The sequence below is a fragment of the Prionailurus bengalensis genome, chromosome X (genome assembly GCF_016509475.1).
Source record: "Prionailurus bengalensis isolate Pbe53 chromosome X, Fcat_Pben_1.1_paternal_pri, whole genome shotgun sequence".
In the NCBI taxonomy this organism is placed as follows: domain Eukaryota; kingdom Metazoa; phylum Chordata; class Mammalia; order Carnivora; family Felidae; genus Prionailurus; species Prionailurus bengalensis.
This window is the reverse complement of record NC_057361.1, coordinates 48,705,838-48,724,292: the sequence shown is the minus strand read 5'-3', so window position 1 is coordinate 48,724,292 and position 18,455 is coordinate 48,705,838. Positions and strand designations below refer to the sequence as shown.

General features: G+C 38.3%; 1 protein-coding gene across 5 annotated transcripts in view; it reads right to left on the bottom strand.

The window, feature by feature from the left end:
* The window catches only part of RRAGB (Ras related GTP binding B), a 42,557-nt gene extending 30,212 nt beyond the window's left edge, over nucleotides 1–12,345 (bottom strand). The window contains exons 1-5 of one of the 5 annotated variants that reach the window (XM_043571569.1): nucleotides 12,282–12,345; nucleotides 10,796–10,829; nucleotides 8,123–8,222; nucleotides 3,483–3,566; nucleotides 1,502–1,568 (exon numbers count right to left, since the gene is read on the bottom strand). In XM_043571569.1, the coding sequence (XP_043427504.1) occupies nucleotides 1,502–1,568; nucleotides 3,483–3,566; nucleotides 8,123–8,222; nucleotides 10,796–10,807 (263 nt within the window). In that variant the 5' untranslated portion in view covers nucleotides 10,808–10,829; nucleotides 12,282–12,345. Of the gene's footprint in view, nucleotides 1–1,501; nucleotides 1,569–3,482; nucleotides 3,567–8,122; nucleotides 8,223–10,795; nucleotides 10,830–11,664 lie in introns of all 5 variants that reach the window. The other 4 variants (XM_043571568.1, XM_043571565.1, XM_043571570.1 and 1 more) reach the window with 4 other exon arrangements.
* Nucleotides 12,346–18,455: the final 6,110 nt, after the last annotated feature.

Sequence of the window (18,455 nt, the reverse complement as noted above, 5' to 3'; positions counted from 1 at the left end):
CTGTGTACTGCCTACCAAGAACTTCTCAATTACCAGGCAGCCAGTGAAAAAACAGTAGTTTTGTTGGAATTTAAGAAACAAAACAAGTAAGCAAAGGAAAGAGAGAGAGAGAGAGAGAGAGAGAGAGAGAGAAAGCAAAAAACAGACTCTTAAGTATTGAGACCAATCTGATGGTTACCAGAAGGGAAGTAGGTGGAGGAGATGGGTGATATATGTGATGGGGATTAAGGAGTGCATTTATCGTGATGTGCACCGGTTACTGTATGGAATTGTTGAATCACTATATTGTATACCTGAAACTAATGTGAAACTGTATGCTAGCTATACCGGAATTAAAATAAAATAAAATAATAAAAAAACAGTTTTGTCATGTCACGAGCTTTTAGTCTTGTACTTTGTTATTAATTAGCTGTGTGACCTTGGGGGATTCATAAGCTCACTGGACGTCAGCTGCCTTATCTGCAAAATTAATAACACCTTAGTGCCTAAAAGCAAGGAACTATGACTAATCTCTTGAAATAGATTACAGAACTAGAAGAATGATAATGAGGAAGGATTTGTATGGAGAGAGCTCCTAGAGCATTAAGTGAACCATCTGCTAGCAATAATGGAGTCATTTTCTTATAGAATATTTGGCTATTTCATTATTATTTCAACAAAAAACTCATTCAGCACCTGTTATATGGTTGGTTCTATGCCAGGAGCTGGTAAAACACTGAGCTAACAATAATGTCTGTCTATTTTGTGAGGAACTTTCTTATGCATTTATATATCATCTTACTGAATCATCAAAACAACCCTATTGAGTGGGTACCACTATTATCTCTTTTGTACAGATGAAGAAACTGTAGCTCAAGAGTTTAAATAATCTACCCAAGATAACACAGCTAACAGAGGTGTGCTATAAACCCCAATGTAACTCCAGAGCCTAGGCTCCTAACCACTGCGCAGCATGGAGATGCAAATGGCCATATTGTAGGGAGCAGTATCCACATATAAGCACAGTGAATGTGCATTTGTGATGGACTATTCTGGAAGTGCCTCAGCCATGAGAGGAAAAACTGTTTCCTACTCCTCCAACAGCTGGTAACTCAGCTGGAGAATATATACTTAGGGCAATCTACAGTGCTTAGACTGCCTGGAGATTGAAAATAATAAAGAATGAGGTGGTATGGTATGATGACTAAGAACTCAGCATTGGTGTTATGACACTTGAGATAAAAACCTAATTTCTTCACCTGCAAAAGAGGGTGATAATCTATCCCATACTACATATAGCCCCTAGATATAGCTTATGTTACTGATGATTAAACATGTCACATATGGCATGTTCACAATTACATAAAAGTCAGAAATCTTTAATCAAGTGCCAGTTCTGAAGTAATTTCTATCGAATGTATCTATTACAAGTGATAGTTACTTTAATGTATTTTCTACACTTGATTATACTAGGTGCTATGATTACTGCCACTGGCCCCACAAACAAGCAGATGGTACTTACCCACCACAGTCCCACAGGTTCAATACCAGGTTTCCCAGAAATCGAACATGAGAATGTTCTACATCAACTGGAAGACAAATATGACAAATCTAGTATTGTAGCATGTGAGGTGAAATTCAAAATAAGCTAACCCAAAAAGAACTAACCCATGGAATTTAGAAGGACCAAAGTGGAGTGAAATGCTCAAAGCTACAACAAGAAGGTGATATTTAGCTTAGTAGTGCAGTTTAGTGGCAAGGTGGGCACCTAAACTAGTCTGAGCTACAGAGCTGGCTTTCACGTACGTCATTTTACTTTTTAGTACTTTAGTGCTTAGAGCAGAAACAATCTCCAATTATAATATTAATGTTAACATTTCAACATGTAAGACAGAGACATATACCATTTAATAGCTCTTCTCCAACCCACCAACACCCTCCACAAAAAAATTTAATACCAACACCAAATACAAAACAAGCATAAAACATAACCCAACTCACTCCCTCTATTGGTTTCCCTATTTCAGTTAATGATCCTACCACTGTCCCATTTGGAGGGGGGGGAACAGGTCATTGTAGACTTCTCTGTCCACATTCATCGATATTCCTTTGTAATCTCTCAATTCCACTCCTTGTTTTACAACTTGCCACTAACATTAAGGAAGGCCCTTTACCTTTTCAAGCCTATATAACTATAATAGCTCTATAATTATCTCTCATCAGGAAACCTTACCCACTTTACTTCATCCTATAGGCTACTGTCAGGTTCATCTTCTTAACACTACTTTGAACATGTCACTCCCCATTCAAAAAACTTTCAATGGTTCCTCCATGCCTACAGGGGGGCATTCAAGGTCCCTTAGAATTTGCCTTCCAATCTACCTTTATATCCCCAGTGAGTCACATTAATAAAGCCTTTTGCTTCAGTCCAATTTGGTTTATTCATAGTCCTCCCCAACCCCACTACCTCCCCAACCCCTAATATACCTTACACCAGGGGTCGCAAACTTGCTAATATGGGCCAGGCCAGTAATGTACAAAAGCAAAGATTATCATGTATGGAGAGCAAACATCCATCCAAGAGGATGATGGAGTGGTTGTCAATTACTCAATTACTCAGCTGTAGCTCATTTGTCAGGCATGAATGTGGGATCAAGACGATCATATCTTTAAAACTTCCAATAGTAGTAGGAAATCCAGATTTTTACAGAAACTTTTACATATTAATAACTAATTCCAATTTTTCTATAACATTGTACAGGCCAAACAAAACATATCTACAGGCCTTATCCAGCTTATAGATTGCCTGTTTGCGACCTCTGCCTTACACTTCTCTCTGTACTCTATACTTTGCCTACTCTGTTCATCTGCCTAGAAAGTCCTCCCCACCTTTCTTTCAAAGTTATGTTCATCTATTAAAACCCAGATTAAATTCCACCTCCTCTAAAAGCCCTACCTGGCCACCCCCACTTACCGTCATCACTCCCTCTGAATTCATTCAAACATTTATTAAGCATCTACTCTCTGCCAGGCACCAAAAATCACAAGGAGGAATAATGAAAATTCTTATCCTGAAAATTTCCTTAAAGTCTAGCAATTATCATTTATACAATTTATGTGACAATCAATCATACAGTGGTGTTTCTTCTATGACTATCTTGAATCTATTGCTTAAATTGACTGCTCTCTAAACTTTGTGCAATTTTTTTCTTCTTATAACCTAGATCATAAGCAGCAAAGCATTATTATAAAAAACATGGGCATTGGAGGTAAACAATTTTAGTTCAAATACCAGCTGTACTTCTCTGTGTGACCTTGGGCAAGTCACTTAACCTCTGAGTATGTTTCCTTTTCTATTAAAAAAGATGGAAGGCATGCTACTGACCTCACAGGATTATTGTGAGGTTTAAAGGAGTTACAAGTGCCTGGCACGTAGTAGGTGCTCAAACTATTTCCCTTCTTCCCCTTACTTCCCCCTCCTTGGAAAAGGAATCATATCTTACATGTCTTTGTATTTCCAACAGAGTCTACGAGAGAGTAGGTGCTCAAACTGCTATTAATTTGAAGACTATGTAAACGGTCTAGTACTAAAAAAAAATGGAAAGAAGTGCTACTGAGAAAGGGAAAGACAATAACAAAAGAAGTGACAGGATTCAGTGACTGTTTAGATATGAAGCACATGGGACAGAAATCTGGTTTCTACTCCCATATCAGAAATTGTTCTCATCAAGTGACCAGTGGCCCCATTATCAAATCCAGTGGACTTTTTAGTCCTAGTCTTACTTTCTGCAGCATGACACTGTTGACTACTCTCTTCTCAAAAAATTCTCTTCTCTTGGCCTCTGATATCATACCTATAACCTCTCTGGCAGATCCTCCTATTCTTCTTTCTGTCCCTTAAATGTTAGAGTTCTTCAGGATTTCACCTTTGGCAACCTACTTTTTTCTCTAGATTTTTCCTCCAGGCAAGCTTTCTATTCTATTTCTATTATTTACCATTTGGATACTGTTAACTCATAAACGTGTATCTCTTAATATAGATGTCCCTCTCCCTTTCTGAAACATGTATTGGACATCTTCACTTGAATAATGCACAAGTATCCCAAACTCAGTGTATCCAAATATAACTCATCTCACCATTTTCCCTACAAAATCTATTCTTTCAGTCTTCTCCATCTCAGTGAATTTAACCAGTTGCCTAAGCCAAAACCTTAATTTTATCCTTAAGTCCATCCTTTCCTCTACTATTCCCCCCAAACCTATCAGCAAGTTCTATTACTCTACCTCTTAAATATATCCCAAATTCATTTTCTCCTCACTATATCCACTACCACTACTTTAACCCAAGTTAAGGTCCCATCATCTCTTACCTTGTCTACTAAAATAGTTTCCTAATTTATCAACCTGCTTCTACCCTTGCCTCCGTCCAATCTGTCCTCCATATTAGATATAATGGTCTCTCCAAAATGCAGATTTTACTCCATCCTTCTTTAAAAAGAAAAAAAAAAGTCTCTGTATATGTATGATTGTATACACCCAGGAAAATTAAAAAAGGCCAGAAGGACAAGTTCAAACTACTAATGGTGGTTGTCCCTAGGAAGCAGGCCTGATGATGAGGGAAGTAGACTTTCTACACTTCTATAATACCTGAATTTTTTGTATTACTTTTGTAATTAAAATTGAAAATTAAAAATAATAAAATCTGATCATGTTACTTTTCTGTTTAAAATTCTCTAGGGGCTGCCCTCTACCCTCAGTTCAAACTACCTGACTTGGGTTATAAGACTTTATGATCTAACCCCTATGTTCTGCTTCCCTCTTCTATTCTTCCTGTCCTGCTGTCATAAGAGCAACTGAAAAGAACCAGAAGAGAGCTTTGGAAAATCACATACACTTATGGGACAGAAAGAAGAAAATATTTTTTAAAGGAGTAGGGATAGTTAAAGATAAAGGAAGAAAACCAGGGTAATAAAGCATTAAATAAAAGCCAAGGGAACAGAGAATTTTGAGAAGGTAAGAAATCTTGGAGCTGTCAACAGTGTTTGTGACTAAAATACTTCAAAATCATATTTTTATTGACAAGTTTACTATTCCAACAAACACATTTTAATAGCCCTCTAATAAATTAATTATATCACCATTCTGTATCTTTACCTCAAAGTTTAAAACACAGTAGGCTCTAAGTTTAACAAAATAAAACTGGATTTTTTCAGCAATGACAAACTAGGAAACCATTAAAGGTGATATAATATTTTAGAAGTACTCTTTTACTACTTTTAAAGAAAATCAGCAACTGCATAAAAAAACCAATAAGTGAAAATCAAAGCACTATATGTATTTTCAAGTAGTCTTTAAGTTTAGCAGTAGAATCCAGACTTTTCTTCAGCAGATACATTCAAGCATTAAGTCCAACATAATTATTTAAAGCATATTTTACTACCTTTAAGGAAATATAGCAACTGCTAGCAAAGTATATCAATAAAGCTCCCACTTGCGATATTCTTAAGGACAAGTGTCCTGTCCCATTCACAGTGCCTGGCACACAGGACGATTGAGAAAAGCACTTGTTGAATAAATGGACTGCTTGAATATATGGGGTTCATATAATTTGCAACATTCTGTTTGTAACCTTTTAATGCTGCTGCTAGATTACTTCAAAACTATTTCAAGTAGCTTGAATAGTTTTGAAATTTGGGTTGCATGACTATTCACTAGACTTAGGGTAGTAAATCAACCTCTGCTGATTAGCTAAACACAAAAATATTAATTGACTAGAAAAAGGTACTTCAGTAAAATGTACATAATTTAAAACACACAAAGAATGAAATTCCCCAGGAATAGTGGCTATAGAACAATGGATAGAGCAGGAGCATATAATGACATTTCAGTTCTAACACTTGCTAGTTGAGTAAGCTCAACTTCTAGTTCATCTATCAAAATGAAGCTAATATAAAGACTAAATAAAAAAGCATATAATAAATACCAGCTTCCTCTAATATACTGAAACCATATGATTATTAGGTCTAGATATTTAACTTGGGGGAATAGAAACAAATTAAAATCTAGCAAACCAAGACATGAAGAAGTCTGGAGAGGTACTTTTCTAAAAGGAAGTCTCTCAAGGCATGACAAACCATAGGACCTTGTCCTGACCAAAATTTCTGAGGAATGGCTTAGATGAAAACTAGATGAGGTGCTTATCAAATGTACAAAATGCACCAAGCTAAGAATAGCTAACAGAACAGATGAAATAATAAGCATATAAAATGAAAACAGTATCGTATCCCTTTTCTACAGATAAGGAAACTGAGGCCCTGAGAGATAAAGACTCATCCTGGACTTCACAGTTAACAAACAGTGGGTACAGGAACATAAAGGCTAAAACAAACAAAACTGAATAATTTAATAGATATAAGAATTTATTCTTAGATTTTAAATATTAGCTGCACAAGAGTCAAAAGGATGATACGTGTTTTAGTAACAATGTATGTGAAAAGGAATTTTTTTTAGTATGACTCAATATAATGAAAACCACTCCAAAAAATAAGAGTAGGGGGCTAGACTGTGCTAACAGCAGTGCGATGCCCAGAATAAGAAATATAATAGTCCTACCTTGATCTGATCAGATCACATCTATATTCAAGTCTCAGCACTTTAAGAAAAACATAGACACATTCAAACAAGCCCTTAAAATGCTTCAAAATGATGTCAAATGAGGAATATATGAAGGAACTGGAGATATTTAACTTAGGTAGATAAGATTTGGGAAGCAAGGATAGATTGAGACATTAATCATACTCAAATATTTGTAGAGACACAAAGGAACAAAAAGAGGACCAGCTAACAAAAGGGAAATACATTTAGGGTTCTAACTAAGAAATAGCTTTCTAACTATTAAAGCTGCTCCAGGGGTGCCGGGGTGGCTCAGTCGGTTAAGCGACCAACTTCAGCTCAGGTCATGATCTCAGGGTTCATGAGTTTGAGCCCCGCATTGGGCTCATGCTGACAGCTCAGAGTCTGGAGCCTGCTACAGACTCTGTGTCTCCCTCTCTCTCTGCTCCTCCACTACTCTGTCTCTCTGTCTCTCAAAAATAAAAATAAACATTAAAAAAAAATTTAAAGCTGCTCCAATTTTGACAGTATGTGGGTGTATGTATGTGTGTGTATATATATGTATGTGTGCATATATATATATATACATATATATATATATATATATGATACTCCCAGTACTTTATAAACAAAAATGAGGTATCCTTCTTTGTATCCTAGGGTGTGGAACATAAACTGTTTTAAAATGTTTGTGGTTCTTGAAACAAGAATGAGATACCTTATGAAGTAGTGGGTGACTTTTCCCTAAAAGTGTTCAAGATGCTAGAAACCCAGATCAGGAATCTTTGAAAGCCAGGTAGGGCAATGCTTTCATCACTTAGAGGCCAAGGACCATGGCAGAATCCAGAAATGCCTGGATGTTGCAAAATAAATTGGCATTACAACCTAGAGACAGAAGAGGTCTTCCAGAAGCATAGATCCACTGAACTGGCAGCCACAGCAGTCCAGTTAGCCTATATTACGAAGCCAGATTTAACATTCAAACAAAAAAGGGCAATGAAACATTTCTCAAGTCAGAGCTGGAACTCCATTGAGAACATCTATATATATATCCAGGAAGAGAAGCAGCAGAGAATACACATCAAGCTAACCTCCTGCCCACAGCCCCCACCACTCAGAATTTACCTTTTAATGACTAACAGCTTTAAAAAAGTCTTAGAGATTTTATTGTTATGCTTGTTAATACCTATCATGTTATTTCCTTTTATATAATAAAAACAACCCCCCACAAAAAAGGAACAAATAAACAAAAGGGTCCCTATGTTTATTTAAGAAACAGCAGGACAAAAAACAAATTGGACAAGGGTATCCTACTTGGTAAGCAACCTAGAAGGGACCTTCCCCAAGAGAGCAAGTAGTAGTAACCAGAATTAGGCCACACCCCTCTGAGAAGGAATGAAAAACAAAGGAGAAACATGTTCCAAAACAAATCTCTCAACCTCTGCATCCCTAACTTAATGCAATCAAGTGCCTTATGCAGACTATTAATAGTTAAGATCACCTGATTTCACAATAAGATAAAACATCTTACTTGTTGCACCAAGGCGACGTGTGTCTCTGGCAATATAATTTGCAAAGATAATAGACCTCATACTGGTCTTACCAGACCCACTTTTACCCATCAACAGCACCTAATGAAAAAGTGAGAAAAAACAATGAAGTTAGAAATCTAGAGCAAATCAAGTCTAAAGGGACCTATTTCTCTCCTGTACTTGATGTTTTACTGAAGTGACAGTACCAACAACCTGCTGCAGATACTTGTAACTAACTAGTTCCCTGACCAATGGTGAATACAGAGATACCTAAAATTCCAGGGACCAGGCACTTACCTGTCATGGATCACACATCCTCTTGGCAATATAATCACATGAATTTATTATGCTACCATTATACACTATCATATATTCAGAACTATGTTAGAGAAATAACAACTTGAGGAAATCAAACCCTGACTCATAATCTAATGCTTCATGCACTGAACTACCTGGCAGGGGATTTCATTGTAACTGAAAGTTCCTCCTCCTGATTAAGGTCAACCTTTCCACCTCTGCCCTTGGTCTCATGCCTTCTACTTACTCTATGATTTTATTCTTTAATTACTCTGTATACTCTGTATATTTTTTTAAGTGTCCCATGGCCTACAAGATCAAGTCCTTAAACAACATATAAGACCTTCCTTGATCTGGCTTATCTACTTCTCTGTAATTACCTCCTGACCTTCCTGGCCTGGAACTTTTAGAGTCCAGCCATACTGAACTGAACTAAACTGCTTATATCGACTTTGATTGCTCCCAGAACTCCAGGCAGCCCAGCTCTATGTCTCTGTTTCATGCTGTATTCTCTGCCAATAACTTTCCATTCATTTTTCTTCCTTCAGCTAAGTTCCATTCATCTCTCAAGACTTGGTTCAGTAACCAACTCCTCAAGAAGCTTCTCTGATCTCAATGTCCTAAGCTGGCTTGGGTGCATCTCACCTCTTTCCTCCCATGGCACTTGTAGAGCATTGCAAAGACCATAATGCACTGCGGTTATCTGGGATTTTTTTGGTCTTTCACAAGACTCTGAGTTCTTGAATAGCAGGGAGAATACCCTTTGTATCTCCAGTGTGTAACATATAACAGGCGCTTAAAATATGTTCATCAAAAGAATGACCAAGCTATCAAAACAAAGACATAAACCTAGCAAGTTTTTAATGATGAGAACTTTCCAATGGAAAAGGTGAACTTATGAAGGTGAATAGCCATCATATCAAAGTCAGCACCTAACAAAGACAGAAAAACACCTATCAAAGATACTGTAGATTCTTGCACTAGGAGGGAATTTGGTAAGGTAACTTTTCAGTCTTTTCAAACTTTAAAATTTATGGACTATAGTTCCAATTACCTTGCTTTTCAAATGAAGGGGGTATATCTTCAAGCCCTAAATAATTTACGAAATTTTCTAATTACAAATGTAGGGAGTATTAACAAAAGTGTATTGCACTCAGACTCAATTTAATCTAATCTAGCTATTTAGCTACATAACTTTATCTCACTAACAAAATGTTACTGACAAGCCAGTCTAAGGCTGTTGGAAAAATAACTTTGTTTTATTCTTAATCACACAGAAATTTCTGGTATTTTTAGCCAACCTTATTGACAGCAACTTTATTTTTTTAAGTTTATTTATTTATTTTGAAAGAAAGAGAGAGTGTTAGTGGGGAGGGCAGAGAGAGAGAGAGAGAGAGAGAGAGAGAGAGAGAGAGAGAGAATTCCAACCAGGCTACACTCCATCAGTGCAGAGACAGATGTAGTGCTCCATCTCATGAACCATGAGATCATAAACTGAGCCAAAATCAAGAGTCAGACACTCAAGTGACTAAGCTACCCCAATAGCAACTTTGGACAGGCTCATTAAGAACATTCCTTTAGCAAACTGAATTATATAATTGAATTATTGGATGAAGTTACGGGTAAATATGGTGTTTTTCTTGTGTTTTTTAATTTAAGAAATCTTCAACTGCTTAGGAAAGAGTAACCAAGGCTAACGGTGTTAGGTGCTAACTTAAGGCCTACACATGCATTTACTCATTTAAACTTCATAACAGCCCTATGAGATAGATCATATTATTATCACCATTTTACAAATGAAGAAACTGAAAGCCCAAATTTCAGAAATTTGCTCCAGAACTGTGCCCTTATTGATTCTGTCTAACCCCCAGGTGGGGCACAGTACCATAAGAGCACAAGGGAAGGAATGTTCAATTCCACTTGGAAAACTCATATGAGCCATTATAGAGGTAACATTTAAGTTGGGTTCCACAAAAATGTGCAGGAAGACGCCTGTTTAGTGTTTGTGTATGGCTTGCACAAAATGCAAATTCGTAATTTGTAGAAAAACAGATTCTGTAGAGAGAGCTACGACAAGGTGCACAGGTGTGGGAGATTGGTTTAGTCAGGAAAAGATTTTTAAAGGGCATTCTATACTATGAAGTCACTTGAATTTCATTCTATGGGCTTTGGGAAGTATGTGAATGACCCAGTTAGATTTAAATATTAGAAAAATTAAATCTGATAGCAGAGAAGGGGATAAGAGTCAAAGAGAAAATGTAGAAGATTCCTGAAATGGTCCAGGAAAGATGATATATATACACCACAAATTTATTTCCTGAATGATATCTTCTTACCTTCACTTTTATGTATTTGATGTAATTAACATGTCTTACCTTTTTCTTCATGGCTGTATTTGGTAGCACCCACCTGCAGATATAAACCAAAAGACAGTTTCCAGGATCCATTGCCTTAGAAATTGGAATTTAAAAAATACAAATAAATGTGGAGTTGCAAAAGAACATGTTTAGCACAACAGCTGAGTACAGCTGTGTGCAGGAACTTCGTTAAAGAGGTCCTTGTTCTCCTAAATTATAAAACTGGATTCAAGTTCCCTAACCCTTAATTACAGTGCTCAGGAGATGGCTCCTAAGGTTTATTTAGGGATATAAATGAGCCATAAAATTCAAGATTTAATTTTTTATTATCTTAAAAAAATTATCAAAGCAACATATATAAGTGCTTTAGTGAAACAATACTGTCCTATTTGAATGTCCTCTATTATTTTTAAGTTAGCCTATTTTTAAAACCTGGAAGTATGTTTAGTCAGCTGTCATATTTTACTCATTACATGCACAAAGTATATACAATAGAAATCTCAAGTTCAGAAACAAAAATGCACTGAAAGTACTCTCAAGCCACTGATCTCTGCCCTGGAAATACCAACCTTCTCCCTAGTCGTCTTATCCTCAACATGATGATGTTAAATCTCTTTTACTGATAATTCAAAGAAACTCAAAACTATCTTCTCAATTAGAACAGTTCCCTCAACCTCAGGACTAATATTAGGCCCATCCCAAGGGTTGTTTCTGCCCAGTTAACGACCAATCGATCCTCTTTCCAGTTTATCCTGTCACCAAAAGCATGACACCAATCAACCTTACGGTAAATCAAAGCAATTTATCACAGGTGGGGTGTTCTAATTCATGATATTTTCTTCAGTTAGAACCCCCATTCTAGGTTTGACATAATAAACTTCACCCACCCTAGCGATCCTTCAGGTTCCCCTATGGGAGGATCCATTCTTGGCCCCAGATTCTCTTTCTCCATCTTTCTCTCAGAGTCAGATTCTTCCATCGTGCAACAAGTCCTTTCCAGTCCTTTCTAAACCGCAGTACTCTTTTTTTTTTTTTTTTTTTCCTTTTTCCCTGTTCACACCCTCAGTCGCCTACTTTAATTGCCTGTGGCCGCTAGGCCTGCTCTATTCTTGCCTCCGCCTTTGTCCACTGGGGGGCTGCTTTCCCCACGGTTACTTTAAACCGCCTTGAACTTGGCCTCAAGGAACAGCCTAGCTGGCCAGTTCAAAGGCTAAATGATGTGGTGGTGCAAAGGAAGAGACGGAGGATGAGTGAAAAAGAGGAGTGGTGGGGACTCGTGTCGAGTTTGGGCCTCAGGACCCAAAGTCTCGAAACGCAAATGTGACTTCACCCGAAAAGAGGTGGAGATGGCGGAGGTGGCAGAAAGAGCAGACCCGTGCGGTAGGCACTAAGTAGTGACTGTCCCCGCCGGCTTGTCGTTACCGACCCTGGTCGCCCGAGAGCGTCCGCCGGCAGCGGCAGTTATGACCTAAACGCCCGCCCTTCAGGAGCCCAGGTACCTCACCGCAGGCACCGACAGCAGGCCAGGATCACGTGGGCACCTCCTGTAATCCCAAAGCCCGTCACGTGACGGCTGCTACCCAAGGGGCGGGTGGACTCATAAGACTACCATAGATACTGCGCGGAGAAAGAGCGTCGCCAGTCGCCATAGCTGCTATCGCTCCGCCTTGAGTCGGGTGGGAAGCTAACATCCTGTAAACTGTTTCCTTGTGGGCTGGCCTGACCCAACTGGCCTGCCACGCAGAATTAAAGGAGACGTTTTCAATTTCAGTGCTTCAACGCTAGCTTCTTTGTGTGTGTGTGTGTATGTGTGTGTGTGTGTGTGTGTGTGTGTGTGCGCGTGTGTGTTGTTGTTGTTGTTGTTGTTGCTGTTTTAATTGCTATTTCACCCTTAACATTTTTCTGTGAGGAAGGCCGAGCATCGTTTTTGTCTTCCTGCTTTTTAAGTCTTTGTCTTCTTTTTATTACTAGTCCCTGTAACTGAGCTTGTAATGAAATGACTTATTACATCCAAAGTGATTACAACTAAGTCTTTCGAATACTATGCACACAATGAAAGTTATTGCTGGGACCAGGTACTCATTGGGAAGTCTAGAAAGCATACTCATCTCCAAACTTGTTTAAAAGTGGAAGGGAAATAAATTCTCACTGACCATAGTAAGAAGTCAATAAAGTCTAAAATTGATAATGAAGGGACATTGATAGGTATTTATATAATATATTTAGACATAGAGACCTCCAGATAAAATGGCCAAAAAAGTTCAAAGGGGTTGCTTCTGGAGAGGAGCAGGGTAAAGGAAGTGAGGGGACTATTGCTTTTCATCCTAAGCCCTTTTGTACTATCTATCTATATCTAGAGATATAGATATAGATGGGTATATCACGTGTATATGTTACTTAATAAGAAAGGAAAGAAATAATGACAGAAGGGAGGGAGGGAGGAAGGAAAGTAGGAAGGGAAAGGAAACTGGATAGAACCAGGGTGCTATCTGCTTCCAGATTTCCCCAATTGCTGTTCTATATGATCCCTTCTCACCACAGCTGCCATACCTCATGAAATACTTATTTCATTCTGATCACAGCTTCCTTAGCCCTTTCACTCCCTATTTTACTCCTTCCTACCTACCAGCTTCCCCCAAACAAGTATTTGTTCAATTTTGTGTGTGTGTGTGTGGTGAAAGACTGAGTCCCAAAACCCTCCATAGATTCATTAGATTCGTTGCCGTCCATACCAGACAGTGAAACTAAACCATGCTTAGTGTCAAAGATAAACAGCGTCTGAGTTAAAGCAGTGAAAACAGATTTTATTCAGTAACTACTGACAGTAGAAGGAAAAGCTGAGCTCCATTCCAATATGTGCAGAGGTAATTGGGCCTTTTAAAGGGACAATGAGGGAGGGGGAAGAACTGGGCTTCATTTGAGTCAGAAAAATGAAAATCTATAAAGGTTGGTCAGTATAAATGCAATTAAGCTGTTTGTTAGCAGGCAGTTATCAAAGTCAGGAATCTATCTTCCCACAGAGACTTGAAAACAAAAGCCCTATCCTTCCTGATTATTGTATTTCAATGGGATGGCTTTCAAGTCCTTGAAAAAGACACTTCTGAGTTGTAAGAGATACATATTCACAATTGTAAGCCCTTTACAATAATCTGAGAAAAATAGGTCAGGGACCTATCATCAGGCTGTATAGAACGAACAGTAAATTATCTTTGATGTGTTGAGCTTTCTCAGGCACTTTAATGGAGGTTTGGAATCAACAGAGAGCTGGGAGTCATCCTAGGGGCGTGGAAAGTCTCTTCGTGCAGGGATTTAGGCAGAGTTATGTGCTGAGAGTTCTGCAGTTCTCATTAGCCCATTTTCTACAATTTGTCTTCTCCTCCCTTTTCTTCTGCTATCTTTGTTCCAGCTGCTATAATATCTGGCCTGGATAATTGAAATAGACTGCTAAATTATTCTCCTACAGTGGCAGCTCCAACGTTGTTGGGAGTGGTTGGAATAATCTTCATCAGTCATCTCACCCCAAAAAACCATTTAATGTAAGTAATATGTGCATGTTGTGTAAAGGAAGCTTTCAAACATATTCTCCAACCCTCCACTACCACCAGGTATCACCAGCCAAATTGTTCCCTTACACTCTTCTATTACAGAAATTCACTGTATCCCTGTTGCCTGTCTCCCTTTCCCTCCCCCTCTCAGAAACATCACATGTATATACCCACCATGACTACTTCCCTCAAGGTCCATGAGGAACAGATGAAGAAAGGGAGAGGAAAGGATGAAGAAAAGGGGGAGAAGTGAGGAGATGAGAAGAGTGAAGAGAAAGAGGAGAAAAGAGATGAAGAAAGAGGAGAAAAGAGATGAAGAAAGAGGAGAAAAGGAGTAGGAGGATGGGAGTGGAAGAGAGGGATCTGAAAAAAGATTGAGGAACTAAACTGAATTGAGTTAATTGCAAAGTAAATGAATAGGATTGTTGATACAATGCATTCCTATATGGTCTAGAATTTGAGATTCTGATTTCTACCCAGGCATCCTGGGATGCTTATTTTTATATTTTCATTGACAAATCTTACAGAAATAAAAGATAAAACTTTTTGTCAAATTAATTTTTATTATAAGTACTTTTCAAAAAGTGTTGATTAAACTGTGCAGAGTTATTTATGCATCCATTCAGGAAATATTCATTGAGCAGCCATTCAGTTCCAGGAGCTACGTTAGACACTAGATATACAAACATTTCTCTATTTCAGGTCCTTACTGCATGTGAGATGCTTCTTTCTGACACCTCAGCTTCACTATATTCATATGCACATAAAACAAATCAGCATTCTGTCTATCCACATCTCACCCCATATTTTTTCAACCATCCATCTCAGCAAGAAAAAGTAATAGAGACCCATAAGATCCAATAAGATATCTTTCCTTATATTCTCTAAACCCATTCTAGTCACTTTTATCCTCAACAACCACCATGGGTCTCCAGATTGGTCATCCAGTTCCTAAACTGTCCCTCATAACTTCCCTGATCTTCTTTTTCTCCACCTCTGCTTCTTTCCCTGTTCCCATAGCTCACTGCTATTTTCAAGAGCCCCATGAGCTTATCCCTACATCTTTCTTGCAGTTCTTTATTCTCCATTCTCATCTCCTTGCTTGAAATATCAGGAAATAATCTTCCAGTTAACTAGACTTAAGGATTTTATGAATGAAATTCTAATAGAAGGACTTCTGGTTTCATGTACAACATGTAAGTAGATTAGGAGTTGCCAATCCATACTAACAAATAAAAGGCTGAACAAGCTGAAAAAACAACAAATCTTAGATTCATCAGAGAATTGAAGCCACAGGAAAAACTGCTAACCCTAAAACTGGAGAGACAAACAGGCAGACACAGAAAATGAAAACTTCAGAACAGAACACCGCCCCCCCCCCAACAGAAATATCTGTAGGAACCACTATTAGGGTAGAAAAACCTAAATTGTAATAGACAATTTTTTGGAGGTTCAATGTGGACGAGTCTGAGAGTTAAAAGCTCCAGGGCATCCCAGGGGCGCCTGGGTGGCTCAGTTGGTTAAGCATCTGACTTTGGCTCAGGTCATGATTTCATGGTTTGTGAGTTCAAGCCCCACATTGGGCTCTGTGCTGACAGCTCAGAGCCTGGAGCCTGCTTTGGATTCTCTGTCTCCTTCTCTCTGCCCCTCCCCCTCTATCCCCAAAATAAATAAACATTAAATTTTTTTTTTTTAATTCCAGGGCATCCCAGTCAGAGAGAGGCCTCCATACTTTTGTGAATTTTACCTCCAGGAACTCTACTAAGTTTTCAGTGAGTGTCAGAGAATATTACCTTCCTAATACTGGAAGTGAGAGGTGAAAAGTAAACATTTTGAAATCAACTAGAACTTTCTGTTCTTATTAACAAGGCTGGACCTCAGGAGAAACTACTTTACTAGAGCCTAACTTGCTGGGGTTTTATCAGTGCATAGCCTACCTAAGGAAAGAGAAATGCCCAACTCCAGCCCACTTTAGACATCCTGTCCCACCCAGAAAAAGATAAACCTGAGAAGCACTGGTTAAGTTCACAGTCTAGAGACACAGGATCACCAAAGACATACATTACTGAGAGACTATAGATTATAGCCCCTACACAAACACACACACACACACACACACACACACGCACACATACACATTCATACCACAGTAATACTAAAAGTCTATTTGCCTAAATTCCTTCCACCTCTACATTATCTATGTTATGTGCGCCTTCAACAAAAAATTACAAGTGATACAAAGAGGCAAAAAACACAGTTTGAAGAGACAGAACAAGGATCATTATCAGAGACAGATATGCCAGAAATGTTAGAACTACCCAAACTGTTAATTTAAAATAACTATGATTAATATGCTAAAAGCTTTAATGGAAAAAGCAGATAACATGCAATAACCAATAAGTGATGTAAGCAGAGAGATTGAAATTCCAAGAATGAATAAAAAATAAATGTGTGAAATAAAGAACACTGTAACAGAAATGAACAATGCCTTGGTTGGACTCATAAGTAGACTAGACACAGCTGAGAGGAGAATCTCTGACCTTGAGGATGTATAAAGAAACTTCTAAGACTGAAAAGCAAATATTAAAAAGACTGAAAAAAACACAGAGAAATACACACACACACGTGTGTGTATATATATATATATGTGTGTGTGTGTGTGTGTATGTATATATACATATATATATGTATAATGGACTATGGGATAACAACAAAAATGTAACATATACATAATGGGAATATCATAAAGAGAAAAAAGAAGAAGGAGCAGAAACAATATTTTAAGCAATAATGACTGAGAATTTCCTCCAACTTAATGTCAGACATCATCATAGACTCAGGAAACTCAGAAAACACCAAGCAGGATAAATACCAAGAAAAGAAAAAACTACAACCAAGCATATCATTTTCAAATTACAGAAAATCAACATAAAGAGAACATGAAAAAAAAATCTTGAAAGAAGCCAGAAAGAGCCCACATTATTTCCATAGTGGAGCATAGGTAAGTATTACATCTCATATGTTCTGAAAAACCATGGAAACAAGAAAAGAGTGGACTTAAATATTTAAAGTGCTGAAAGAAAAAAAAAACCACCAACCTAGAACTCTGTGCTCTACAAAATTATTCATTAAAAAATGTAGAATAAATAAAGACTTTTGAACAAACAAAAATTGAAGGAATCTGTGGCCAACAGATTTGCTTATAAGTAAAGGTCTTCAGAGAGAAGGAAAATTATACAGGTCAGGAATCCAGATCTAGATAAAGAAAGGAAGAACCTCTGAGAAGGAATAAATGAAAATTTATTTTTCTTATCATAATTGGTTTGAAACCAGCTACATGAATACCAAAACATTCAGAATACCCAAGAAGTTGATCTGAAGACTGACAGAACAAACTACACAAGAAGAGGGGGAAAAAAGGACACATTGTGGAAGGTAGGAGGAGTGGAGACATGATTTTGGGGAGAAACAGATCATGAGTGCTGTAGAGAAGAGGGAGCACTGGTCATGGAGAGAGAGGATAGAGGAGGGAGGAGAGAGAAGAGAGAGAGAGAGAGGGAGAGAGAGAGAGAGAGAGAGAGAGAGAGAGAGAGATCCACATAGGGGATCACATGAGGCAAGCACTTCCCCAAAGCCATTGACTAGAAAATGAGAGGGGCTGATTTTCATGAGGTTTTACAACCAGTGGGACTCAAAGACTGGAGTTTTAGAGGTGTGCTTGTGGCTGATGTGGAGCCCTGAGGGCACTGCAGTGCTCCTGTGGAGAAGGAGCACAGAAGCCCAGTAGCAGACATTGTGATCTAAGGACTCCATAGGACACACTGGGAGAGACAGTTCCCCCTTCTTGGAGCAAATCTGGGAGAGGTGGCATTTGTCTCTCGGGAGACAAAAGAACCTGCAGGTACCATTACCCACCCCGCCACCTAGCATAGGCACAGAGACACTTGCTGAGGGCAGTTAACCTGGACACTGGTCTTTTGCTAGGCTACATTTGTCTGCAAACTCCACACCCCTGTAATTTGGTGCAGCTGTCATTCTGGGTCAAGCCTGCATCAGTCCCAGTGCTGTGAGATGCTACCCCAGAGGACCAGCACATGTTCATGCATGCTAGGTCCCCATGATTTGGATTTTAA